General features: G+C 45.0%; 1 protein-coding gene across 8 annotated transcripts in view; it reads left to right on the top strand.

Moving 5' to 3' along the window:
- Positions 1–2,812: 2,812 nt before the first annotated feature.
- DAPK1 (death associated protein kinase 1) overlaps positions 2,813–27,211 on the top strand; it is a 206,902-nt gene continuing 182,503 nt past the window's right edge. For 3 of the 8 annotated variants that reach the window (XM_069573906.1, XM_069573903.1, XM_069573908.1), the window contains exons 1-2: positions 3,762–3,934; positions 4,030–4,198. In XM_069573906.1, the coding sequence (XP_069430007.1) occupies positions 4,137–4,198 (62 nt within the window). In that variant the 5' untranslated portion in view covers positions 3,762–3,934; positions 4,030–4,136. Of the gene's footprint in view, positions 3,179–3,478; positions 3,702–3,761; positions 3,935–4,029; positions 4,199–27,211 lie in introns of those variants that run through there. The other 5 variants (XM_069573905.1, XM_069573907.1, XM_069573902.1 and 2 more) reach the window with 3 other exon arrangements.

The raw sequence follows: 27,211 nt of genomic DNA, 5'->3' as shown, positions 1-27,211 counted from the left end.
CATAATTTCAGGATTGTAGTATTGTCATCTTCTTGAAAGAGATGTCCCTAAGAACTCTTCTTGCTTGGGATATGTTAGAAGATATAATACCAACATTCTGATGTATTTTATAATGTACAAAGCCTTGTTTCATGCATCATCTCTTTAGAATCTTCCAGCAACTCTGAGGAAAACACAAGGGTCTATTTATTGTTCCCATTTTGCAGGTGATGAAACTGAGACTAAGAAGGTTAAATATAAAATGGAAAAAACAATTAATTTAGAGTTGTTTGAAGATTAAGCAAGAGGATAATTCAGTCTGATTATCATTTGGCACAAGTTAAGAGCTAAGTTTTCTTACATAAGTTATCTATTGCCTCATGATAAACCACCCCAAAATAATGACTTAGAATGGTAACAGTCCTTTATTCTGCTCCCAAAATTGGGGCTGTGAAGGCACAAATAGCCGAGAGTGGGGGTGGGGCTGGAACAGCTGGCTTCTTTGGGCTTCTCTCTTTCTGTGATCTCTCCACATGGTCCCTCCACATGGCAGCCCCAGTGTAACCATGGCAGCTGAAGGCTTCTGGAGTGTGTGGAAAGAACAAGAGGAAGAGAGAGAAAGAGCGAGAGAGAGAATAAGAGAGTATTAGGCAGAAGCTCTAAAACCTTATGACCCGGCCTTAGAAGGATGTTACACCCTGTTAACTTCTACTACATTTTCTTAAACTCAAGCCACCACAGCTACTTCATATTCTTGGAGGAGAATTGGACTCAGCTTCTTCACTGAATTTTGGCACATTTCCCTGTCTAAAATGCTTGCCTAAATTAGTGCAGACATGAACCTAAGAGGCAAAGGATACAGTCAGGGTCATTCACAGCTAGGATTAAATGGTTCCACTAATATTAGATCCAACTGTGCAACTCCCAAGTCTGTACTTTTATTTAATATTCTAGAAAATTCACTGTGATCCTCATGTCCAATAGGGTAGGGAAGACATGCTGGTCACCAAACAGAGCCAGTTCTCCTCACTGCTTTGGAAAACTTATTTATTTATTTAGCGGGAAAATATTACCCCTAAAGCAGTCATCCACAAGCACTCAAGTCTGTGTTTTAATCCCTCCTGCCAACAGATGTATTCAATTGCATTTTCCCAAAATGAATCACGTTTTTTTGTTATTTTTGCCTGTATTTCTCACCTCTCAAGATCCTTTTGTGTTAATTCTGAAACCCGTCACTTAGATTGATAATGCCTCCTAATTTGGAATCTTCCCTTGATTCTGTCATAATAAATGTGTGCCCTTTCTGTGGGTCACTATATGAAATGTTCTTTAAGAGGAGGGTCTCACATAAGATCTGAGGAGTATTCTTTTTTACCTCAAGAATTTCTGTTGAACTAAAGAGAGTTTTGGAGAAGGAAATGACAACCCACTCTAGTATTTTTGCCTGGAGAATCCCCGTGGACAGCTGGCAGGCTACAGTCCATGGTGTCGCATAGAATCGGACCCAACTGAAGAGACTTAGCACAAAGACAGTTTAAACCATCTCATTTTGGAAAATCTGGAAATTTGAACAATGACATGGAGCTGAATTCTCAGTGTGTTCACATAACAGTTTTAGTAACTCTCAGCAGTAAGGTAGATTTTTTCCAATAGGAGCTTTTCTCTGTTTAAGGATTCCCAGCAGTCTGTATGGACTTCCCAGGAGGTTCAATGGTAAAGTAATCCGCCTGCCAATGCAGGAGACTCAGAAGACTCAATCCCTGCATCTGTAAGATCCCCTGAAGAAGGAAATGGCAACCCACTCCAGTATTCTTGCCTGGGAAATCCCATGGACAGAGGAGCCTGGTGGGCTACAGTCCATGGGGTCACACGAAGTCAGACATGACTGAGCTTGCAGGTACAGCAGTCCTTATAGGGAGACATCCTTTCTGTCTCTCACATTTCGGGGCTTGGTGGGGGCCTGGGGTAAGAAGCAGAGAGAATGGATAAGGATCTTCAGTAGGTATGGGATCTCTAAGAAGACCATAGAAACATCTGCAAGCAACATAGGTACTCATATTTTATAATATCTGCATTTTGAAAAGTAAAAAGTGACATTCATTTTAATAATATATTTTATTTAACCCAATAGTACAAAATACGATTATTTGAACATGCATTTAACATAAAAAATATTCAAGAAATGTTTTTTATCCTTATTTCTATACCAAGTCTTGGAATCCCATGTGTATTTTTCATACTTCTTGCACACCTAATTCTGGACTAACCACATTTCAACTCATCAATAACCAATTCGTATTGGACTGCACACATAAGCCTTTCGTTTCTGCTGTTACATTGGGCCTCTGATACCCTAAACTTTATTCTTTGGTTTCATATCTTTTCACAGTCCAGATCTCAGCTCAAAACACCAGTCCCCTAGAGAAACTCCTCATTCCAGTCCCGTAGAGAAACTCCTAATGAGGTCTACTCCTTTCTTGTCATTATTTATCGGGTTATCCGTCAGTATTGTCTCCACAGAACCCATCCTTTCTAAAATGATCTCATTTATTTGTTTATATACTTATTGTCTAGTTTCTCTACCAAAATGTAAGTTTCAGAAGGGCAGAGATTTTTAAAAACTTATGATGTTGTGATTTTCCGGTGCCAAGCACCGTGCCTGGCCCACGCTGGGGGCTCAAAACACCTTTGCAGGAGGAAGGAATCGCATTCCTCTGGATCCTAGCGGAAGAGGGCAGCGTAGCCGCTTGTCACAGGGGGGGCACCCACGTTGCGCGCGACCGCTCTCTGCGCGGGTGTAGGGTGAGTGGGTTGGTGTGGGGGTGTGCGCGGTAGAGCGCGCCAGCGAGCCCAAAGAGCCGAGCGGGGAGGAGCAGCCAGCGCAGCGCAGCAGCTGCAGCGCCGGCCCGGCCGGGCAGCTCGGAGGTGGGTGGGCCGTGTCGCCAGCCCGCCCGCGGGGTCCCCATTGGCCGCCTGTCGGCAGCCCTCCGCCCGGAAGGCGGCGAGGAGCCGCGGGGCTGCTCCGGAGCCGGAGCGGGAGAGCCAGGCCGAGCCGACGCCGGGCGGACGCGCGGGATCCGCGCCCCCCCTCTCAGCCTCCTTGCACTCCCGCCGCCGCCCAGCTCGTCTCGGGCGCTGGCGCCTACCGTCGGCCTCCGACAGCGCCCGGGAAGGACCCGGGCAGCTCCCGGGCGCCCGGGTGAGTGGCCGCGCGCGACTCTCCGCTCCTCCCGAGCCCCGCAGCCTGCTTTGGCTTTCGCGGCCGCGGCACGACGAGGTTTGCCCGGGCAGCGCCCAAGACAACAGGGAAGGCCGAGGCAGGGTAAACTTGGCTGAGGGGAGAAGTGGGATCGCCACCAGGAGGTTCCCCCAGCCCCGCGGGCCGGATGGGAACAGGTGGCGCGGGCCGGGCGCTTTGTGTTCGGGGCGCGAAGACTGGAAGCCGGCGGCCGCGCCTCCCTCGGCCGCTCCCTTCCCTCCCTTGCTCCCCCGGGCGGCCGCTCGCCGGGTCGGCTGGGTAACCGTGCGGGAGTCGCCAGGAATGTGCCTCTGGGGACAGCTTGGCTCGAGGGAGGAGAGAAGGTGGCCGTGGCGTCCGGGGAACTGCGGGCGCCGAGAGGTGGCGCGGGGGCTGCACGGCTGCTGCTGGCAGGAGAGGGATGCTTCCAGCCAGGCGCTTTCCGCCCGGGCGAGGGCTTCATTCTTCCGCGGCGCCCCTGGAGGTGGGGAGCTGGGTGGGCGTGTGTGCATAGAAAGAGGAGGCGGGGAGGCCAGCGACTTCCGGAGCGGGTGCTGATCGGTGCTCCGCGCTTTGCTTTCGGAGACTCAGACCTTGGGGTGCGGCGGTGCCGGGCCACACGAGTGCGCCAGCGATGCTGGGCTGGGGGCATCCCTATGCTGGGGTTTAACAAAGAGTGCTCCTCTCCACCCGGCGGGGTGGGGCAGCTCCGGAGAGGTGGTCTTCAGCGAGCTAGAATTAGCCCAGGGGAAGGGTACTTCCTTTTGGGGTTGTCATTTTATTATTATATTGCCTTTTTTTTTTTTTTAAAGATTGCTGAGTGATGCATGAGGGGCCCACGGAGGCGCAGGAGTGGTGGTGATGGTTTGGGAAGCGGAGCTGAAGTGCGCTGGGCTGTGGTGACGCGTGACAGTTTATCATGACCGTGTTCAGGCAGGAAAACGTGGATGATTACTACGACACCGGCGAGGAACTTGGCAGGTATGGGGCAGGTGGGGTGGGGTGCCAAAAGCTCAAGTTTCTGGATGGTGGGAATGCATAGTATTGCGGGTAGCGGGTGGTAAACAAATGGAGTTTGAATTCAGATGTCTCCCTCGCCCTTCTAAGAGATGTGCAAATTATAGAGAAAAGAGTTACTAACCTAGCAAGGACTAGGGCCCAGAAATAAACTGCCTCATCCAAGGGGTTGGGGGTGAAGAGGCAATTTCAGTGTTAGATTATGATGCAGTGTATTGATGGAGGACCCTGGACAAGAACAGATTTAATTGTCTTCAGTAACTTGTCAGCTTTTGCCCTTCTGAGACAATGAGGCAAAAGCTGATGCGTAGTTGGAACTGGAGTTAGCTGCTTATGTGTGATTCAGATAGAGAGAACAAACCAATTAATAGGCTTTTAAAAGCGTAATACTTTCCCTCTTTATGAATTTTCGGAGTAACATGCATGCACAAGTATTGGTAGGTCACACATGAAGACTTACCAGATGTTGATGTTGGGTTTAGATTTTGAAACTTCCTTGAACCAGCAGTTTAATTACCCAGTTGGTGTCAGCGGTTGCTTGCTTTGCTTTCTTTCAAGATGTTAAATTTTTAACAAATCCCTGATGGCGAGGCTAATATGGCTATCTGGATTCAAAGCATACTTCCATTGCTGCAGGAGCTGTGATTCTGAAAGTGGAGCCTTTCAGTTCCAGGTGAACAAAGAACCGTGAAGGGCCGGATGGGTCTCCTCTTGACTGGGGATTTGACAAAGTGGGTTGTGCTCTGGTCTGACTTCAGCAGAAAACCCAAGTTTCACACCTTAATTTAAATTCAGCATAAGGAATTTGACTGTGGTTTATTTGTATTGTGAGTCAAGTAGACAGAAGAATCTTTAAACAAACAAAAAAGTATGTCTTTATTTAATATGTGTATCAAAATATGTGTTTTTCCATATACATCTGTTGTCTGATTCAGTGCTTCCTTTTTCCCCATGAAAAGGAAATTAAAAAACACCCACAGCCTAGATTCCCTTATGAGAACTGAAGTTGAGTTTAAAATATTTTTCAAGTTCAAGTAATAGTTCAGGCTAAAAGCAATGTTTTTCAAGTTATTATATAAAATATTTATGTATACATTTAGTATGAACTAAGAACATCACTGGGAGCTTGTGCTTAGGGGACGTTTATTGTATACTGGAGATTTACTGAATGAGTAAGAAGGAAAGTTCTCAAAAATCACATTTCGTGGATATGTTTAAGATTAAGGTTTAAGAGTATGTGGTTGAAATACTTGGTTTAACTAGAATTAAGTCACTTTATTCCTGTGGCTTTTAGCAAGATGAGTGGTACATGGAGTTCTCCTTTGGGAACAGGGGAGAAAGGTGAAAAACTATATTTAAATTCTGTTTGTGTAGTGTGGCCTGATTATATAAATTCTCTCATAAAGAGAGATGATTAAAAGTAGGTGAGGTGACTGCTTTATAGATTAAATATGCTGACCTTATTTTCATGAAGATCTTTTGATAGAATTATGCGATGAGAAGGAAAAACAAAAAATGAGGACTCCCTGTGGCTGATGGGGAAGTTTGTGATCCTTTATTTCGTGGGTGTGATGACAGGCCCTCTGCCTCTGCTATGGGAAGTGGTTTGCTCATTTGTCACTAGCTGTTGGCTTTGATTCTGGCTCGTTCTACATTTCTGTGTATAATTTTCTCCCCACTGTGCAAGACTAAATGACAAATTGTTTATTGAGAATTTTAATTTGTGTGACCTATGAATTTCAAAGAAGTACTCTGAAAAACTGGGAGTTGGGAATTTTGAAAAAAAAGTATACGTGCCCATCTGTCTAATAGGTCTTTTGTTTTTGTCTAAAAATGGGGTAAATAGTTAGATTTTTTTTTTTGAAGTTTTTTTCAAGTCCTGTGAATTTTATGTCTGCTGGGAAATTGCCACTTCCTGAAAACAAATGCAGGCATAAGATGAACATTTGGGAAAGATGCTGCTTTGTGTGTCACTGCAAGGAGATTAGGAGTGGAGGCAAGAGCTTAGTGTTGCAAAATGGAAATGGGCAGACATTTAACACAAAAGCAAGGTTGTTCTAAGGGTGAGTTACAAATAGGCCAACATCTAGGATTTAAGACTTCACCCATGTATCTTTAGCAGTAATCTAAATAATAGCTATTCACCTTATAAAGGGCTTCCCTGGTGGCTTAGAGAATAAAGCGTCTGCCCACAATGTGGGAGACCCGGGTTCAATCCCTGGATAGGGAAGATCCCCTAGAGAAGGAAATGACAACCCACTCCAGTACTCTTGCCTGGAAAATCCCATGGAGGGAGGAGCCTGATACGCTATAGTCCATGGGGCCACAAAGAGTCGGACACGACTGAGCGACTTCACTTCTTCTTCACCTTATAAATGAGCTGAGAAAAGTCCATAGCTAGAGGAGGAAAGATGGGTTTTTTAACAAGTAGAATATAGTATTATGATTATTACTATTGTCACTTTACTTTTATGAAAACAAAAGTTTGTATGTACAAGGGCGAGAGTGTGTGTGTCTCTGTCTGTGTATATTAGTGTGTATACTGCCAGGACTACCATAAGAACTCTTTGTCAGCTCTAAAAAGCTTTATGAAGTATTATAATCATCTGCAGTAGTGACAGAGCAGACAGACCACTGGACAGATAGTCTGATCCAAAATTGGCTCTATGGCTCAGTAGCTTTATAACTTTGAATAGGTCACTTATCCCCCCTGACCTTCAGGATCTTCATCTATTAAATTAGAGGCCTAGTGCTTATTTCATGACTGTTGTGAGTATCAAGTAATCTAAGACATGTAAAAATATTTTATCAGCGGTCAGGAGTTAAACAAACAAAGATATCATCGGCAGAACTTGGTTGAGACGTGAGTATTTCAGGCACGCTAATAACTTGGTTTGCAATCCGATATTCTTTTCAGTGTCTGTTTACCAATTTGGGGAAGGGCCTGTGGGTAAAGGGCCGTGAGGAAGACCCATTGCTGACGGCCCTCAGCCTCTCTACTCTGATTCTGAATAATGCAGCTCTGGCCTTGAAGTCAAGTGGAGACAAGTGCCTGCTGTGAAAAGGACTTCATCATTAGAGTATTGTTTGGTGACCTCTGTTGACTCCAGGAGGTCCTTTGGGTCTCAGCCTCTATCCCAGGAGGTAGAATGAAGAACTGCTTCCGTCATGTGTAGTGGTTTCTGGGAGGAGTTCTTACAAATGTGGATTTCTGCATGTGCTGTTACACTGGGTCATTTTAATGCCCCAGGTGCTTTAGCATCTCTTATCAGCGGGCGCTTGGGGCAGCTGAAGTCTGGCTTGTCCCACCATCAGGCTCCAGTTTCACCCCTGGCTTTGGTTCAGCCTAATCTGTGAGCCTTCCAGGCACCTCTCTGAATGCTGCCTTCCTAAGGACTGGCCTTGTTTCTCTTCCAGTCTGACCTTATGTGATCTTAAGACCTTGGTCCTACCTCCTGAATAAATCTCTCCACAATGATCTCTCCCTTTCAGAAGCCAAATGGCTTGTCTGAAGCACTCCACTGATCGTGACCACAGACTGCCCAGTCCATGCTCCATCTTTGCTTTGTGTTATTAATGTTCTTATATTACTCCATGTAGCCTACTTGAAAGTTCCTTTAGAGTGTGTTCTGGTCTCTTTTCTCCCCAAGGTGTACAATGTGCTTTATAATTCCAGGCAAAAATTTGATCGATGCCTGAATAAGTTAAGGCAGGCCTGCAGGTACAATATTGAGACCAGAATGGGGATTTGAGATGTAAACGATGATGTGGATGCCGACACAGATGGAGAGGCAGTGTTTAGCATGGGACAGCCTGGTACACCGGAAAGTGGGAAGATACCTACCTTTGCAGGATGTTGTGAGAATTGGAGGCAGTGGCTGTAAACATCGGATATATAGTCACTGCCCTAGATATTATTTTTAATAACCTCTTTTCCTCATTACAGCATTTACCACAGTGCATACTCATTACTTGTTTGATTGCTTTCCCCACAACGTGTCACAAGGTTGTGGCCTTGGACTTTCTCATCACTTTTTATCTCTTATGCCTAATTAGATGTGTGATACTGGGTGCTCAATAAATGCTTGCTGATTGAATGAATGAATGGATTAATATTCATAAAGCATCGTGAACACCCCATATATGTTTACATGTATATGACCCTCAATAAGTGATGACTGGTGGGGATAAACAGGATATTAAAGACTGCAGCTCATCAAAATAAGAGCTGCTTTTGCTTTTGCATTCTCTGGCTGAACAGCAATGTGCACAGCAGCCAAAATTTCTAAGCACAAGATGAGTTTTAAACAAAACACTGTGGAGCCTTACATATTCTACATTTGTTTGGATGGTCACTGGAAGATAATAATTCAAAGTTAAAACATTCTCATTTTGGCATAAAATCCATGAGCATTTTAATCAACATAAGGAGCTGTATTGATAATAAACCTGACAGTCTGAGTACATCTTTCAGTTGATTTACTGTGAACTGCAGAAATCAGTCTTAAGAATACTGGCAGTCTCATGGGGATGGGGGTGAGGGTGGAAGGAGAGACCTCCAAGCATGTTTTCTCCCTGGAAGTGGGGCGCAAAGGCTCGTGGGGTTGACTAGTGAGATCATCCTGTAGGACCTCGCTGATTGTGAGTTTTCTCTTTTCATTTCTGCCTTCTTGTCCCCTCAGATGTTTGCTCTGATGGGAAAGGCAGCCAAGCTTTAAGAGAGATAAAGTTCAAATATACCTATTAGAGATAACAGTCAGGGATTTAAAAATTCTGTGCATTTCAGGGAGATCTAATAATAGTCTTCTAGAATGTGAAGGGAGGGTGTGGTGACAGTGCTGAGTGGCATTTGGGCTGAATGCTTGCTTGCCAGCACTGAGAATGCGGAATGTGCCTCTGGACTTCCTGGGAACACAGAAATTCAGCTCACTGGAACCTAGTGGGGCATACCCCAGGAATGTAGGGTATGGAGGTGCTTATTGATGGAGAAGCCAGGGAACATTGAAACAGCTTTCTTGGCCCCTCTGTACGCTTTACTCTAGGCTTGTGTCTCACCCAGCTGCTTAGGAACCTAAAAGCCCCATAGCATTGGCTCACCCCGTAAAGCCATGAAAAACACCATAAGCTTACAGAGACGGATGCTCAGATTAATTTCAGTAATTGCAAATACGGTATTATGTCAGAAGAGGCGCCATTGTCAGACATATCCTCTGGTCTCCCAGCAAATCTGTAACCTCTGAAGTGCAGAGTGCATTTCCTTGAGGCATTAGTGTGTGAGTGTGTGTGTGTGTGCATTGAGGAGAGGGGTGGAGGGGAGAGGCTTCAGAGATGCTGTGGTAGGGGGATGAGAGGTGAACCTCAAGGTCAAGATTGTGTTGTCTGACTTCTGGGACACCCTGCCGGGGAATGTGTTATGAACTTTCACCTTTAATTCTAGTCAGTTGCTTTGTGTACCTAACCTAACCTAATCTTGTATTTCATATGCATGAAATAAAACATGAATTTAGTGTAAAAGCTTATTTCTGATCAGGAGACAAAGAAAGCTACCTACCAATAGAGAGGAGGGGAGGAGCTTTTGTTGGTGAAGGGCAGCCCAAGACCCTTGGACAATTAGACCTTAGAAGAAGCTAAGCAGTCAGTGAGTCCTTTCTTCTTGTTTCATTTCATCAGACTGTAGGTACAGTAGCTTTCTTGAGGTAGCTGGTTGGTAGGTAGCAAGAGATGGACCTGGACTCCTGAGCAGGACTGTTTTCATTATATTCTTCATACTACTTAGGATTTGGCAATTATCCTTTTTTTGGAAGCCAGGAAATGTTGATATTTAAGAGAAGTGGTTTAGGTAGCCATCTAATGTCCATCTGTCTTACTACCTGCTTGGAAAGGGTGGTCAGGAGTAACCAGTAACCATTTCATGGTGGGTTTTCATTTTCACCCATGCAGAGGTTGATCCTTGGCATTCAGAACACTCATGGGCACTTGACAACACATACGACATTCTTGCCTTTTCCAAATGGCTTGTGCCCCATGGTTGTGAATGGCGCTAGAACCTGCTGTAGTTCTATCCAAGTCTCAAAGTTAATAATTTAGCTTTTTAGAAAGTTCACAGAACACTTTTCATTATTATTTAACCTTTGAGTCTTGGAATATGTGAGCGTTGTGGCTCTACCTAATAGGCCACCCTATAAGTGACAGCTTCTCATTTCATTAACCATCACTAGTCTGTCTGGTTTAAGGTTGGGGTATGATTGTTTAAATCTTTATGTGGCAAGTGACACCTGATTGTTTTGTTTTGGTTTGTTGTGATAAGTTATCACAACAGAATGCATCATCCCTCAGTACTGAAGAGATTATATGGTAATATAATTTTTTATAATAAATACAATTATTACTTTGTTAATATTTTAAATGAATTCCTTTAAATATACAGTTAGGAGAGAGTAGAGGAAAAAGTGATTGATCTTTGGTTTTTCTACATCATCTAATCAAAATAACTGTCTAACTAGTACATCTTTCTTAGGTAAAACAGAAAGTGCCATATCCCCGTTCTAGGTTTAATATTCCGTTCAGTTCAGTTCAGTTGCTCATCGTGTCTGACTCTTTGCAACCCCATGGGCTGCAGGACGCCAGGCTTCCCTGTCCATCACCAACTCCCAGAGCTTGCCCAAACCCATAACCTACTTGGTCTCATTTTCAATCCTAGTTCAAAACAAAACAAAACCAGTCATGTGCTGGTAACTAATCTCTTGTGATAGCTGACAGGTGTGATCCTTAGTGACTCTTGTTGATCATTCCTGTCTTTTGGAGGTGACGTTAAGCACTCGTGTGGCTTACAGACCACAGTGTGATCATTTAAGTATAATGTTGCTTACCTCTGAGAAATGACCCTGAATCTTTCCCTTATGTCCTACCTGTCGACATTTCAACTGTGACCTTGAGAAATTTTATTCAGTAATATAATGTTATGTTCAGAGACATCAGGAGGGGAAGGAGGTGGGGAGAAAGTTGGTTTTTTCCCCCTTTAAAAACACCTTCAACTTTGGATGAAGAACATAATGTTTGAACAAATGAATGCTGTGAACTGCTGATCACTGGTGTTTGAAAAGTTTATGTGGATGGTGCTGATATTCATAAGCCTGATGGTTTTCAGCTGGAAAATTTGGCTCTGTGTGTGGACTTTTGCAGGACACATTTTCAGTCAAAACTGTTTTGATTATTCCCACTCAGATATCATGTGATGAGTGGGACTGGTTTTTAAATATCTCAGGACAGTTGATATAGTAAATTTTCACTTATAAGTAATGAGCTAATTTCCATTTTTCCATCACTCATTGTTATCTACCTTCAGAACCACGCGCCCTTCCCTTTTTAGCTTGTAAAAATTGCCAGGATTTTTGAGACCTTACTTCAGTCCACCATGTTCTTGTCTACCTCCCAGTGTAGAATTTTCCATAGGAGAGGTAATCAGTACCTTTTTTGGTCCCATCATGAAGAGGGTCAAATTTCCCTCGGAACTGCCTGACTGTGTGTCTGCCTAGCAACTCATACTGCTGTCTTAGACTAGGCTATATGTATGGGAGGGTAGGTAAGACTCAACTCAGGTGATGGGACAGATTTGTGTCAGGGATACGTAGGCACATGGAAGGAGTGGCTTGGGGGAGAAGAGATCAGTAGTTGTGCTGATTCTGCTCTGATGTTTCCACCCCACTTTGAGAAGTTTTTCTAAATTGTTTTGCCTCCTTTAAAGCTTTTTTTTTTTTTTTTTTTTTGCTATCTGTGGTTTATGGGTAAGCAGCAGAAATATGTGTCTCTGAAAGAGTGTTGAAAAGCTGCAACCTTTTGAGTCTAATATTATACAATAGACTGCTTCCCTTTAAAAAAACAAAGCTATTGGCCCTGTAGGTGTATGGATACTGTAAAGAATAGACTTTTCACAGCTAACTGCTGAAGCTGTAAATGCTGAGTTGCACCTGATACCCAGAGGAACTGTTCTTAGAGATTTGGTAAGTCAAAAAAGATTAGTAGGTTATTTGTTATCTTAAAAATACTATGTTACTGCTACATAAATCAGTTAACTGAAACCAGAGCCTGCCAGGGTTTCTGCTATATACCTTAGATGTGGATATAGAAATTGTCTTTCTAAGTGTTGTTTTTGCCACTTGATGTTGAGAATCAGCACGTGAACTGCTGTTCGTAGTGCCAGAAATTTCCACCAAAATGTCCTTAGGAGCTCCCCTTTCTTTGGATAACAATAGGTTTATTTCCTTCCCCTTCCTTGGCCAGCTTACACCTCTCTTCAGACCATAATTGCAGTGGCACCATGTGCTCGGGACAAGGCCTGCCTGACCTAAGGCAGTTGTGCTCTTGTTTTCCTCCTGATGTCTCTTTTCCCACATCGTACCATCAGAGTGGAGTCCTCACGTGTCATCCCATTTGGTGAAAAATCTAATGAAAGAGTGCTCAAGACCCTGTTCTAGGCACTTCTTTGCCATGTAATTCACACTGCCTTTGGAGTAGAGGGAAGCTAGTTGCAGTGACCCTTTTAGTTCTGCAAAGTTTGGACACCTGTCAGATGTGCCTCCTCACCAGCTTTAGGCAGCTGATTCAATTGTTTGGCAGAGAAAGTGAATTTGAACAAGTAGAATATTTTCCAGGATGAAGCTTTATCATCTCGCTTTCCTCCCCACCCCTCCCCTGACACAGAGAGATAGGAGAGCTTGGCACATGCAGTTGGGGACAGACACAGTAAGCCTAGCTGTGGTATAGAAACATCAGGTCCCTTGGTTTTGCTAAACATGGTTGGGGCACTGAATGAATATATCCAGTTTTATGAATGGTACCAGTTAAGATGGACAGTCCTTGTAGGGCTTATCTTCAGAAGCAACATTCTTTGAGGCATATAATTGAAAAAAAAAAGGTTTTTTGTTTTTTTTTTTTAAATTTTGCACCCACTGGACAAAGTCAGATGGAGAAACAGTGGAGCAGGATCCAGAGTCCTGCTGGGTCCATACTCCCAACATTCTTGAGTCTCCAGTGCTCCTTCCCCAAGGCACAGTGTGTCCTTTAATTTCATCTAGAACCCAGGCGCCCATGGGGAGGGGCTCACAGTCATTGCACAGCCTGCCTTTTGCCCGCAGCCCTGCGGGGGCTGGGTCCTGACTGGCGGGTGAGTGCACCTAGCCTGCCCGGAGGAGGATGCAGGCCCGTGAAGGCCAGTGCCCTCGCCCACCGACCCTGAGCCACCTCCATCTGGCCCACGCTGGGCGGGCAATAAAAACATATTTTTTAAAATTAAAAAAAAGATATTACCTGCATTAGAGAGAAGTTTTAACCTGGAGAACCAAAAAGCAAATGCAAAGTGAGCTGGCCAGTGGTGGCCTGCAGCCTTCTGTGGATCCTGTCCAGGCTTGTCCTGCCGGTTCTCTTTCTTATCTTCTATATCCTTAATTTGTGGTAAATAACTAGGCATTTGGTATTTTTTTTGTACTTGGCTTGTCCCTGTGATTCTTGGCTCTCCCTATGAATTGGGCATTTCACAAATTGACTTTTTGTGTGTCTTACATTGGGTGGGATTCAGCTATCTGCACAGGAGGCCTTGTTTATCTGCCTCGAAAGTGTTAGTCTCTCAGTCATGTCCAACCCTTTGCAATCCCATGGACTGTAGCATACCAGGTTACTCTGTCCATGCAGTTGGGATCTTCCCAACCCAGGAATTGAACCTGGGTCTCTCGCATTGCAGCAGATACTGTCTGAGCCACCAGGGAAGCTATGAATGTACATATTCAGAAATGATAATATAGATCAGAGCTTTTGACCCACATCCCTGACTCAACAAAGCACTTGCTTTGGGGAAGGCAATTAACTTCTATGAGACTCAGTTTTCTCATCTGTAAAACTGGTATAATAATCATACCTGCCTCAGAAGGTTGTAAAGATATACGTGATGTGTGTAAGGCGCTTGACCCAGTAGCAGGAACATAGAAAGTGCTGAAGAAGGGGTGGCTGTTTACTAAGACAGAATAGGAGAGACTGAACGTGCTTCTGGGTCTCAGGGGCCTGCCTTTTCCTGTTAGTTCCTCATCTCCCGACCCAGGTTCTGGCCTGGCCGCCTAGGGGCGGGATCCTGCACCCAGTGAGCAAATTGAGGAGAAGTGGGTTACTTCCCGCTTCTCCTCAATTCCATCCTCCTGCCTTCTCTTCTTCTCTGTCTTTGGCTCAGCCCCCAGGGTGGGCTCACTCTGCCGAGCTTGATGTCGTTTGTGTGCTCCATCTTGGCTGTCTGCTTCAGCTGGCTCAGACCCAGGACTCAGTTTATGTGCTGGTCTCCCTCGCTGGTCTGCCCTGTGGTGTGGTCAGTGATTCTCAGAACTCCTGAGAAACAAGTTATCCAGGAATTTAGCCATGCATTTGAGAGTGGGCTGCTAGAGATGGGGCTTATGGGATGCCATTGCCAAAGTGCACCCAGAGTCTCTGGGAAGAGGGAGGGAGGAGCTCATATCAAGATGGGAAGACATGCTTTTGGGGAAGCCAGAACAGCTAAAAGCTGCACAACAATGGAGGGAGGGCTGCTCAGAAATGCTCAGGGGGGATGGTCATCCTGGCATTATTAAGAACCTGAGGTATGCCTGCACACAAATTCATGTTTTAACGGGGTGTACTGTAGCTTCCTGAAAAGTCAATTTCAATTTTCTAGCTGCTTTTTAAATGAAAAAAACTGTCTTAAGCAGCTGAATAAGAGACTAGGAATTTGATCCGATGAACAAATCATTGATTTTTATTACAGATCTTTATGGGGGAAGGAGTCTGAATGAGTGTGTGAGTTCCATTCCAAGATGAGCTTGCTGCAGAAGGCAAGACGTACAGCAGGTCTGAGCCTCTGCTCAGTTCTGACACGTACTGATTTAAGATGTGAAAATGAGTGTTTGGCCAAGCCGGAGTCTCCTGTGCCAAGAAAAGCCTATTAGATTGGTGGCTGAAAGGCTGAATTGTTAGGATTTACTTAATGGTGAGGCTCTGCCAGCTGCTGGGAGTGAATGCCCACTTAGGCGTTTGAGTGCATCCTTGTTCCCTGGACTCGGGGCCCATTTGTTCAAGGAATATGGCGGCCTCACAAAAGGCCACTTTAAAAGGATGCTTCCTTATTCTTTGGGCCCCTTGTGTTGAGATATCTGTAGTTTGTAACAGTAACATTGGTTGCTCACAAATTTGTAAAGAAGAATGCCTGGAAATTGGGCTTATAGGGTGAGTTCAGGTGAAATATCAGGGAGTGACGATGTTAACTATAAACAGGCAACATAAATGGCCTGTTAAACAAAAGCTGTCGCGTGAACTGTGATATCCACCCATCATGTATTCATTCATCCAGGGCTGATTGATGTCTGAATGGTAGGGCACTGGCTAGGGTAGTGGGCAGAACCTTTTATCTCAATGCGTTCCAAGTGGGGCAGGCAGACTTTACATAACCAATGATAATAGAAAACCTAAATAAGAAGTGAGAGAAACCAAGTAGGAAAAACTGTTTCTGAAGTTCTAGCAAAGAGAGGCCATTCTGACTTTGAGGGTTCATTTGTTTATTCACTCATTCAGATTTTCTGGGGACTAAAAACATAAGCAGGTAGGTGCCCGAGTGGATGTGTGTGTGTGTGTCTACTTGTTTATTCCCTGAAACAAATTGGAACTCAGACATGAAGGAAGAGACTAGGAGACTAAGATTTACTGGGAACCCATTCTAGACCAGTGACTGAAGGTAAGTTTTGTAACCCACATTTTACAGATGAGAAAACTGAGGTACAGAAAGACATTGGCCTTGGATAATATGTTTAAAATAGTGGAAGCCACCATTGGACACCCCAGATTGCTAAGCGATGACTGGAAATTGGGTGATGGGCTTACTTTGTGGCCTATTCTTCTGCCACTGTCATGAAAGGGGGAAGTTCAAAGAACTTTAAAACATTCAGAGCAATGCCTGGCATACGACATGTTCAGTACGTGTTTCCTTCCTTTAAACTGAAAGTGTTCAACCTCAGTACTAGTGACATTTTGGTCGAGATGATTCTTTGTGGTTGTGGGAAGCCAGCATCCCTGGCTTCTGCCCTCTGGATGCTAGTAACATTTCACCCTACCCCCACCCCAGCCCACTGAGAACCACTGGGCTTACAGGATCAAGACAGGGAACTGTTAACAAATGGACCTAGGGGCTGGAACAGGTGGTAGGCAAGGAAGATCCTGCACCCAGTGAGCAAAGAAACTGCCTCTGAAAGAAGGTATTGGCCTTAGGTGTCCAGAGCTGGGGAACGAAGAGAGCAGGCTACCATTGGTGTAAGCCAGAATTCTGGGGCAGGTGTTGTTGTGGTCTGGTCTTTATGTTGTCCCGGTGGGCAGATCTGTTGTGTCCCAGTAGTACGGAGTGGCACACAGACAGTGAGTAAGACCTGGAGAGACTCCATGGTGTTGCTCACCCAGGGTGACAGCCACCCGTGGCCCACATGGAAGTTTCTGCCTTGCCCCTCCCTGCTGAGCAGGCTGCTCTGTGTCATGGCTCACCCGGGTCCCCATCATGGCCTGCTCTTTCTTGGTCCACTCTCTTCTCTCCCAAGGGTGGCCTTCTGCTACTGTCTCCATGACTGTTTTTAACCTGAATAGCTATGTGGTTTTCTTTTTAATACTGATTTCTGATTTTTAGTCAGAGCTAGAGAAAAGTGTGTTAGTTGCTCAGTCATGTCCGACTCTTTGTGACCCATGGACTGTAGCCCACCATGGTCCTCTGTCCGTGGAATTCTCCAGCCAAGAATACTGGATTGGCTATTCTCCAGGGGATCTTCTCAACTCCTTGCTTTTTAATCGCTTTACATTCTCTTAAGCCTACAGTGCGGTTCCAGCCTCTCCAGCAGGCTGGATGGCATAGCATGCTGTGGGACTGTGGGGAACACACAGAGCTTAGTTATTGCCTCCCATATCCCCTCCTTCTGGCAGGGGGCTTTTGAAGGTGAAAGGTTGGGTCTTGGGATGTGGCAGGAGGTGTGAAGAATGCTTTCTGCCCTCTCCCAGCTCGCTGGGGGAAGGGGCACTTATGTGGAGTTTACCCGAGGAAGCTTGTCAGTGGTGGAGGATGTGAAAGGATCCAGGCTGATTGGGAGGGCATGGTGGGGAAGGGAAATGGGTCAGTCAGGGGGCTGGCAGGATGTGAGTCCACTCTTGATGGTCACAGTGAAGAATGGCCAAGCACGCACTGTCTGGGAAGATGATACATCGGAGCCACCCAGGAACCCAGGAGGGCCTTCAGCACATGCCACTCCAGGGAAGAACACCACCCCAATCTCTCCGTCCTCCTTCCTGCTAGTGCTTCCTGTTAATCCCCTGCAGGGAGCCAGGGTGGGGCAGGGTGTAGGGCAGCCTCTGGCTGGGCAGAGAAGAGCGAAGAACTGATTTGGGGGGGGGGGCTGGCTGTGTGGATGGATGGAGGAGAGGGACGCCCACTAATGACGGCTGTGAAATAGCACTGGGCTTGTCGTGGAAACTGCTCCCCTCTGTTGGTGCAGGTGCTCAGAATCTGTACTGTCAGCATGCAGGACCCGCCTCTCTACTCTGAATACTGGGTCTCCATTCCATTTGTCCCAGGAAGTCACTGTTGACCGTGCCCTTGCAAAGTGTTCCTTCCTCTTGCAAATGCTTGGATATTTCCTCTTTGGCAGAGTCATCCAGCATTTAGACCCTCCATGTTGCATCGCTGGCTGTCCCTGTGTGTGTTCAGTTCAGTCGCTCAGTCATGTCTGACTCTTTGTGACCCCATGGACTGTAGCACGCCAGGCCTCCCTGTCCATCACCAACTCCTGGAGCCTACTCAAACTCAGGTCCATTGAGTCAGTGATGCCATCCAACCATCTCATTCTCTGTTGTCCCCTTCTCCTCCCACCTTCAATCTTTCCCAGCATCAGGGTCTTTTCAAATGAGTCAGTTCTTCACATCAGGTGGCCAAGGTATTGGAGTTTCAGCTTCAACATCAGTCTTTCCAATGAATATTCAGGACTGATCTCCTTTAGGATGGACAGGTTGGATCTCCTTGCAGTCCAAAGGACTCTCAAGAGTCTTCTCCAACACCACAGTTCAAAAGCATCAATTCTTCGGTGCTCAGCTTTCTTTATAGTCCAACTCTCATATCCATACATGACTACTGGAAAAACCATAGCTTTGACCAAACAGACTTTGTTGACAAAGTAATGTCTCTGCTTTTTTAATATGCTGTCTAGGTGGGTCATAACTTTTCTTCCAAGGAGCAAGCGTCTTTTAATTTCATGGCTGCAGTCACCATCTGCAGTGATTTTGGAGCCCCCCCCCCCCCCCCCCGCCAAAAATAAGTTCTGTTACTGTTTTCACTGTTTCCTCATCTATTTGTCATGAAGTGATGGGACTGGATGCCATGATCTTAGTTTGCTGAATGTTGAGCTTTAAGCCAACTTTTTCACTCTCCTCTTTCACTTTCATCAAGAGGCTCTCTTCTATGTGTCTATCTTCCCTGTATTGCAAGCCACTTAAGTTGTCATAGTTCTTTTGTTCCCAGCATCTTGTGCAGAGAAAGTACTCCAGAAGTACCTGTTGTTTGGTGATCAGTTCCCTTCATTGGCCATAATCAACAGAATTCTGAAATGCCTGACTGTACCGTACCTCCTATGAATTTTAAAGGGGGCTAAGTCGTCACTAAAAACTTCCTTAAGAAGCATAGTATGTTTTCATCCTTGGAATAGCCCTGCTCAAGGATAGCATCAGCCCCTTGGAATAACCCTTGGAATAGCATCAGCCCCTTAAAGGTATAGAGTGGGTCCCAATGTCAGTAGCTCGCTGGAGAGTAGGGTATGGACAGAATGGCTATGTCCTTTCCATCATGGCATCCTGATAATTTCCTCCAAATCTGGTGGCACTTTTTTTTTTTTTTATCGTGTAACCTATTCTCATTGTCTTTTTTTTTTTTTTTTTTAAAGCATGGTGGAGCCTGGTGGGAGTAAGCTGTGGTTGACCCCACATCAGTTACTGAAGGGAAAGCAAGGTATCAGAGCTGATAGGCATCAGGCACTGATGTGCCATCACAGCTTGTGTGGCTCTCAGAGAAAGCAGCCCACGTGTGTGCTGAGTCTGTGAATGGAGCCTCTACAGCACAACTGTTTGCCCTAGAATATTTGCAATTTAAAAGTGAAAACCCATGGGACTTGATGTTAAAGCTCTCTGCAATTGGTGTTCTCCCTGATGTCAGTCCCGTCAAGTTTGCTCTTTTTTTACGATGCTGGAAAACTGGGACTTCAAAAAGGAAAAAGGAGGTCTGGATATGGAATTGACTTCTTCTCCACCAAATTTTAATTGATTCTAGTGCAAGTAGAAAGGTGTATCATGTTCTGAAAAGATAAGGTTTAATTATGGTTTATAATTAGTTCTCTAGGAAGTGCTTGGAGTTGTACCCAGAGAGGAGAAACAGAGGGCTCTGGTGGAATCGTGTAAACGGATTGATGAGAAAATGGGTTTCTGCTGCGGAGGATTTGGGCACGTTGCCAGCCTTATGACAAGATGTCAATTAGCCTCCTCACTCAGGGAACAAGAGAGGGGACTGCCAGCATGGGAACCCCTGCTCTGGAGGACAGGGACACCTGGAACCAGAGCAGTTTCCAGGGCAGAGAAGCTTTTGTTTCTCAGGTAGCACTTCCTGTGATAAAAAAGAGGTTACAGGCAAGAAGACAGCTGCTCGAAAGCCAAAGACAAGGGGACAGTTCTGGGGAGTATATATTTAAAAATCAGCCACTGAGAGATGGGAAAAATTAGGATGTTGGAAACAATTAGGGTTCAACTTTATGACTTAGAGTTTCCTTTTTGACCCTTGAAGGTAGGTGGAAAGTGTTTTTTTTGTTTGTTTCTTTTTCAGATTGGGAAACTAGAGTTTAGAGAAGATAGGCTCAAGGTAGCATAGGTCAGTTCACAGTGAATTGAAATATGTGTATGTGTATATAGAACTTACATACATGTAAATATACATATATATAATATACACATGGATGCATATAATGAATATGGATTTTTGTATTGTTTGTCAATTGTTATCTATCCTTTACATCAGTAAGACAATAAATAAATAAATAAATAAATAATAAATAAATAAATATTACTGATGTAAAGGATAGATAACAATTGACAAATAATACAAAATATCCATATTCATTATTATAAATTTCATATAGCCAGTATATAGCCAGAATGCATTTGTTAATTTTTGACAAACCTATGCTTGATGATGTTTTGACAAATGCCAGTTCTTGTCCATCTGCTAATTCTTTTCCTGATAAATTGATTGCCCCTGAATCTGACATGTGATCTACTGTTAGACTATTTCTCACCCTTGTACAAATTATATTCAGTAAATTGAACCCCTTTCACCTTCAGCACTGCTGATTATGGTAGTGCTGTGTTTTCAGCCTTTGATGTTATTGCTGGGATTGGTGTACATTGTTGGATTCTGCATTCTTTAACAGTGGCTGTGTTTAACCAGCAGTTCACAAAATTCCTACAAAATGAGCAGTGGGCTCTTGTGAGTAGCGCTGGTCATCTAGAGCGCTTCCCAGTTCCATCGTTAAGGTCTGAAAAGGCAAGTGCTTGCCTGTCTTACTCACTGTTGAGCCCAGTCCCAAGGATGGTGCCAAATGTGTGCTTGGAGGACATGTTGTTCACAGGGATGAATGAGATTTCAAAGCTGGGACCTGGAGCCAGTTTGTGGGACTCCCTGAGGACAAGGTCCTTGGTGGGCAGTGAGGAAGCTCCGGAAAGAAGAGACAGCAAAGACTGTCTCCACCGTCAGAGCTGGCCGACAGAGCCCTGCCTTCTAGGGGGATGTTAGCACTCGAGCAGGGACACAAGGAAGAGGAGAGAGGACAGCATTTCCTTCTGTGTCCCTTTCTTCCTGCTTTATCAGGCCTGACAACTCTCTGCCCCGTCTTTGACGTGGCCTTCTTGTGTATCAGTGTGGAGACTTCCTTAGTCATCAGTCCTCAATGTGGGTAAGCAGTGATGGGAACAAGAGAGAGATCACATCGTCTGAAATGGAACAGGTCATGCCTGTCGCATGACACAGATGCCAGAGAGGACGCGCAGGGCAAATCGTGTCCCTCCTTCCATCTTCCAGCCACCAGCTCCTCAGCTACTTGCGGATCCTTCCAGGTGGAGCCGGTGCATATTTCAATCGAAAAACTTTTTGCATATTTTCATGTGTTTACTAAGATGAGATCGTGTTCTAGGCATTGTTCTACAGTTGTTTTTTTTCACCTGACAACAGGTTTTGAAGATCAGCCCATTATTGCACAAAGAGAAATGACTCTATTCTATGGGTTTACTGTAATTTATTTAACTCTCTCCCTATCTATGAACTTTTAGAGTTTGTTTCCAGTTTTTTATTACAAATAATTCTGTAATGAAAACTTTTACATAAAAGGTTGAAATTATCTGTAGGATAAATTCCAAGAAGTGAAATAGCTGGGTCAGAGGGGAGCATTTGTTATTCTGATAGATATCCTCCAGGCTGCTCTTTATAGAAAATAAGCCAGTTTACTGCCCAGTACGGGCTTCCCTTGTGACTCAGCTGGTAAAGAATCAGCCTGCAATGCAGGAGACCTGGGTTCGATCCCTGGGTTGGGAAGAGCCCCTGTAGAAGGGAAACAATACCCATTCCAATATTCTTCCCTGGAGAATCCCATGGACAGAGGAGCCTGGTGGGCTACAGTCCATGGGGTCCCTGAGTTGGACATGACTGAGCTACTAAGCACAGCATAGTGCCACCCAGTACAATTGAGAGAGCCACTTTCTCCCCACTTTTCTGGAATTTTTGGGTACTTGCTACTTTGATAGGTGTGGTTTCATTAATTTTTTTTTTTTTTGGCTCCACCGCGTGGCTTGCAGTATCTTAGTTCCCCAACCAGGGATTGAACCCGGGCCACAGCAGTGAAAGTGCCAAGTCCTAACCACTGGGCCACCAGGGGATTCTGTCATTAATTTTTGAATATGAATGAGTATAAGCATCTCTTCATGTGTTTAAGAACTATTTGTCTTTGTTGTGAACTTTCAGTTCATACTATTTGTTCATTTTTCAGTAGCATTATAGACCTCTATTAATTTGCAGGAACTCTTTATATACTGAAAACTGCTTTATGTCTGTTGCACGATTTACACATCTTTTCTCTAGGTTCTCCTTTGTCTTTTGACTTTGTTTCTGGTCTCTTTCCCATATATGTATGTTTTTCAGTATTGTGTCAAATATACATAAAATAAAACATAGCATTTTTAAGTGTACAGTTTAGTGGTATTAAGAACATTCACACTGGTTATACACCACAATCTAGCTCCAAACATTTTCACCATTCTGTTTTTTTAAAGTAGTTGAATTTATCAACAGTTTTTCATCTTTTTAGATATTATATCACATTTAGCAAGTCTCTGCTCACTTTGAGTTTATTAAAATTATTTTCTATCATTTCTTCTCATACTTTTATGGTTTGGTTTATTACTTGTTTAATTTATTTATTTCTTGTATTTGGCTGTGCTGGCTCTTCGCTGCTTTACAGGGGCTTTCTCTAGCTGCGGTGAGCAGGGTCTGCTCTCTAGTTGTAGTGCGTAGACTTCTGATGGCGGTGTCTTCTTTTATTGTGGAGCACAGGCTCTAGGCGCATGGGGTTTCATATCTGCAACACAAGGACTCAGTTGTGGCCTCTGGGCCCTAGGGTGTGTGGGCTTCAGTAATGCAGTACTTGGGCTCGGTAGTCATAGCTCCTGGGCTCTAGAGCTTGGACCCAGTAGTGTGGTGCACGAGCTTAGTTGTGCTGTGACAAGTGGGATCTTCTCAGACCAGGGATCAAACCCATGTCCTCTGCGTTGGCAGGTGGATTCTTAACCACTGTGCCACCAGGGAAGTCTTATTACTTACGTTTAAATTCTGTGACCCATTTGGAATTCCTTTGGGTATAAAGTGTGAACTGTCGCTCCAAGTGTACTTATTCCTGATAGTGAGCTCCTTGATTGCCATTTGGTCATCAAACACGGTTTGAGAACTAGCTGGATGCCCCTAGCTATAGGGGAGCAGCAGAAAAGCCATTTTGAGCAGTCCATGTGAGTTGGGGCGGGGGAGGCTTCAGAAATGAAGCCTGATCTAGACTGATGAAGTCTCATTCTAGGAAATATGAGCTCCTAGGTATTTATGTTTGCTATCCTTAAAAAAAATCGCAGGCATGCTGGTCAGTACTTTGAATTTGCTGAGTCTCCCCGATGACAGGTAGGTAGGTTACATGCAGCACACAGGACAGAACTGCCTCTTAGGTAAGGCTGTCCTGCACGGCGCCCAGTTTGTGTCCTGCCAGAGGCTCTGCAGCAGGCTAGGGGCAGTGAGGTCAGGGCTGAAGTCCAGCTGATGCTCAGTGGCATCTTTCTGGAGGAGGGGCCACCTGTTTCTAATTCTCCTGAAGGCACCAAGTAGGCACGAGGTGCCATAATGGAAGAACTCAGTTTCCCGGTCTCCAGACCCACTGGCAAGTACCCTTCTGGATCTGTCCTCCAAGGCTCCTTGAACAGAGGGTCAAGGAGCGCCCTTCATGTTCCAGGTGGGCTGGGCCGTGGGACATTGGTCTCCTCACCCTCAGGGTAGCTGGGCATGGCCTGAGGGCAACGGAGTCCCGAGGCTGGTTATCTCAGGCTGCAGGCAGCACATATATCCTTTCTGCATGGTCCATGAGGTGGGGGAGAAAAGCTGGAAAGCACAGACCTGGCCTCTTGAACTTGTGTCTTTCTCAGAAGCCTGCAGGTGGAGCTGGGGTGGGTTCCTTGCTGGAACCACCTCCCCGTAGTATTCCAGAGGACACCAGCCATGCACATTCACATCTGACCGTTTGAATGGCGTGCCCTGCAGTTTCCCCAAGGTCCCATCTTATCCCATGGCCATCTGTGGGTGGCCCATGGAAGCAACTGGGCTGGAAGGATATGTCTTTTCTGTGAATGAGGGTGAGTTCTAGGACTTTTCTCTATCTCTGTTTTTCACTGCGTGCTGCTCAAAAATGTGTTGAATAAATGAATGACACAATATGAACTTCGGAAAAAACCCCTGTGGTATTTCTTCTGACAAAGCAGCCGCATCTAGATTGGGGGCTTCTGGTCCATGTCCAGAAAACATGTGTTTTCCTTTCATCCCTTCCCCCATGAGCTCTCCAAGGACTGGTCTGGGACATCTCTCTTTTGCCTATGCTCCTCTCCTTATGCTTGGCATGTACTGAATGCTTGAATGTTTGAGGAACTTAATTACCTGCCCCTGTTGCTCCTACCACGAGTGAGAAGTCAGTTGTTCTGGAGGGCACGGCCAGTCAATTGAGTCACCAAAGTACAGAGAGATGTAAGTTTGTTTTTAAATATTAAAATGGAACCTGGAAACAGCAAATATTTAAGTTCTTTATTGGGTTTTGCACTTTTTCCTGGTTAGTACTAGATTTTTTTGTTGGCCTTATTTTTTTCAGACATACTTGGTGTGTAGTAATATTGTACTTTATATTGTACAATGTTATGAGTTTTAACAAATCCATATTGTAGCCTCTGCTGCAATTGAGAGATACAGCAGTTTTGTTATCCCTCCCAAATTTCCTTGCGCCCCTTGTAGTTAGCACTCCCACTGTCCCCAGCATCTGACCACTATCAGTTTTCTGTTCCTCTAGTCTCTCCTTTTTGAGAATGGTATAGAAATAGAATCATAGCATATATACCTTTTAAGTCAGGCTAGCATAATGCATTTGACATTCATTCACGTTGTTGATATCTTAGTTCATTCCTTTTATTGCTGAGTAGTGTCTTGTCATATGAATACACCACAGTGTATCCATTTACCAACTGAGGGACACCTGAGTTTTTCTAATATTAGCACTTTGACTCCATTTGCTATGGGTGGGAAGCTTTTAGAGAATTGTTATGGTACTAACCTAGTATGTTTGGCATCTTTTTTGAAGGCAAAGCTTTTTGAGCAGCATCCTCCAAGGCACTCTTGTGAAACTGTGCAGTGGATGGTCCTTTGAGGTGATAGTGGTGTGGTCTTGTCACCGTGCCCAAATCTAGTTGACTTCTCACCCTTCAGCTATCCTTAATTGTTCTCTGCTGCTTGCTTTTGTGGGTGACATGCCTTCTTTGATGTTGAGGCCAATTCGAAATGTTATAAAAAGCATTTTTCTGAAAACTCAGAACCCAGACTAAACCATCTCCATATGCTGATTTCTGCTTCAAAGACAGTTGGAGGCTAGTTCAACAGGATTTCTTCCCATTAGAACAGGGAAGACTCTTGGCAGTGGGGCCAAGGTGGAAGAGATGGGAAGAACCCCCTGAACAGAACACACTGTTGTCAGGCAGTCTGTGAAAGTGGACGCCTGAAGGGTGGAGGGTCAAAGTTGTCATTAGTCCTCTGTACTTACTTAGCTGATGGAAATAGAATTCCACAAACATTCCATGAAAGCAAAGGCTGGTAGCCGGCTACATGTGCTACACACTCCAGTGAGGAGAGCTGGGGTCTGCATACTTCACGGATGGGGTGTTTCATCTGGGGGCAACTCTCTGCCTCTCTGGGCTTTCCAGGTAGCTCAGTGGTAAAGAGTCCGCCTCCTAATGCAGGAGACGGGGGTTCCATCCCTGGGTTGGGAAGATTCCCTGGAGGAGGAAATGGCAATCCACTGCAGTGTTCTTGCCTGCGAAATCCCATGGACAGAGGAGCCAGACAGGCTATAATCCATGGGGGTCTTAACGAGCCAGACATAACTTAGCAACTGAGCACGCACATCTGCCTCTCTAGATGTTGATCTCCCAGAGACCAAAAAAAATCCAAGAGACAAAGTGAGGAAACTCATCTTTTGACTTTGACTTGTGTGTCCTTGGGTAGATCACCTACTCTCTAGTTCCTCTTTGCCAGAATGAAGGGCTTGGAGGGGACGGGCCTCCTGGGTCTCTGACACTGATGTCACCCTCTCAGATCACAGCACATCCTTGCGCTTTACATCTGCAAGTCCAGAAGTGACAGCTCGGTACCGTGGGGAGGTCCCTGCTGCCATCACTGCTCACCACGCATGGTGGGTAGGGGGCATACTCTGTTGTGGGACAAGCCTGGGATGGCCCTGCCCCCCCACAGAGTGCAGGTACAGCTTGCTCCCCTTGGGAACTTCCCAGGAAACTTCTCTGATGCTTTCTGAATCCAGGCCTATGAAGAAGGCTGTCTAGGCAAAGATCTCCAGAGCCTTTGAAAATCCCCTATTTAGATGTGCATGCAATACTGTCTTTCAAAACACAAACCTTGTAGGGTTTTTTGGACCATTTCCAAATACTGAGCTTTTTTTTTTTTTTTGTGAGCTGTCAGTGGCTGAATTACTGGGACTTACCTCAGATGGTTATTTCACATCCTCCTTCTCTTGTGAGTGACATTTAAAATATCAACACTTCTCCTTTGATAGCACGCCATGGTAAGCCAGGAGAAAATCCTAGGACAGGCAGAGGTCTTTTGGCTGAGGTCTTATCTCCAAATGATCGTTTGCCGACTGGAATACAGAAGCCATGAGTCCTCCTTGGCTGCTGTGTTCTGGGGACTTTGAGGTGGAAAGTGAAATTTCAGAAGCATTCCCAGTGCTCTGCTCAGCCCGCATTATTTCATATGCCCATATGCACTGGTAGTTTGAATTCCATACATAGATATATTAAGCCACCTTTGTACAGAGAATGCTGGTGACATATAGGAATGCACCGTGTAAGGCTAAAATCCTGAGAGTGAGTGCTCCTTTGTATTCATCATTCTTATGAGTACTTCAACAACATGTGAATCCTTTGTCCACTTAAGCTTATCGTACAGATATGATGTCTATTCCCTCTTCCAGGAATGCTCTTCTCCCCAAGAGTCACATGTTAATCCTCACCTTCTTCAGTGTTTGGTCAAGTGTAACTGTCTCAGTGAAG

This window comes from Ovis canadensis, chromosome 2 (genome assembly GCF_042477335.2).
Source record: "Ovis canadensis isolate MfBH-ARS-UI-01 breed Bighorn chromosome 2, ARS-UI_OviCan_v2, whole genome shotgun sequence".
Lineage (NCBI taxonomy): Eukaryota > Metazoa > Chordata > Mammalia > Artiodactyla > Bovidae > Ovis > Ovis canadensis.
The sequence above is the reverse complement of the archived record's forward strand: the minus strand, read 5'-3'. Positions and strand labels throughout refer to the sequence as shown.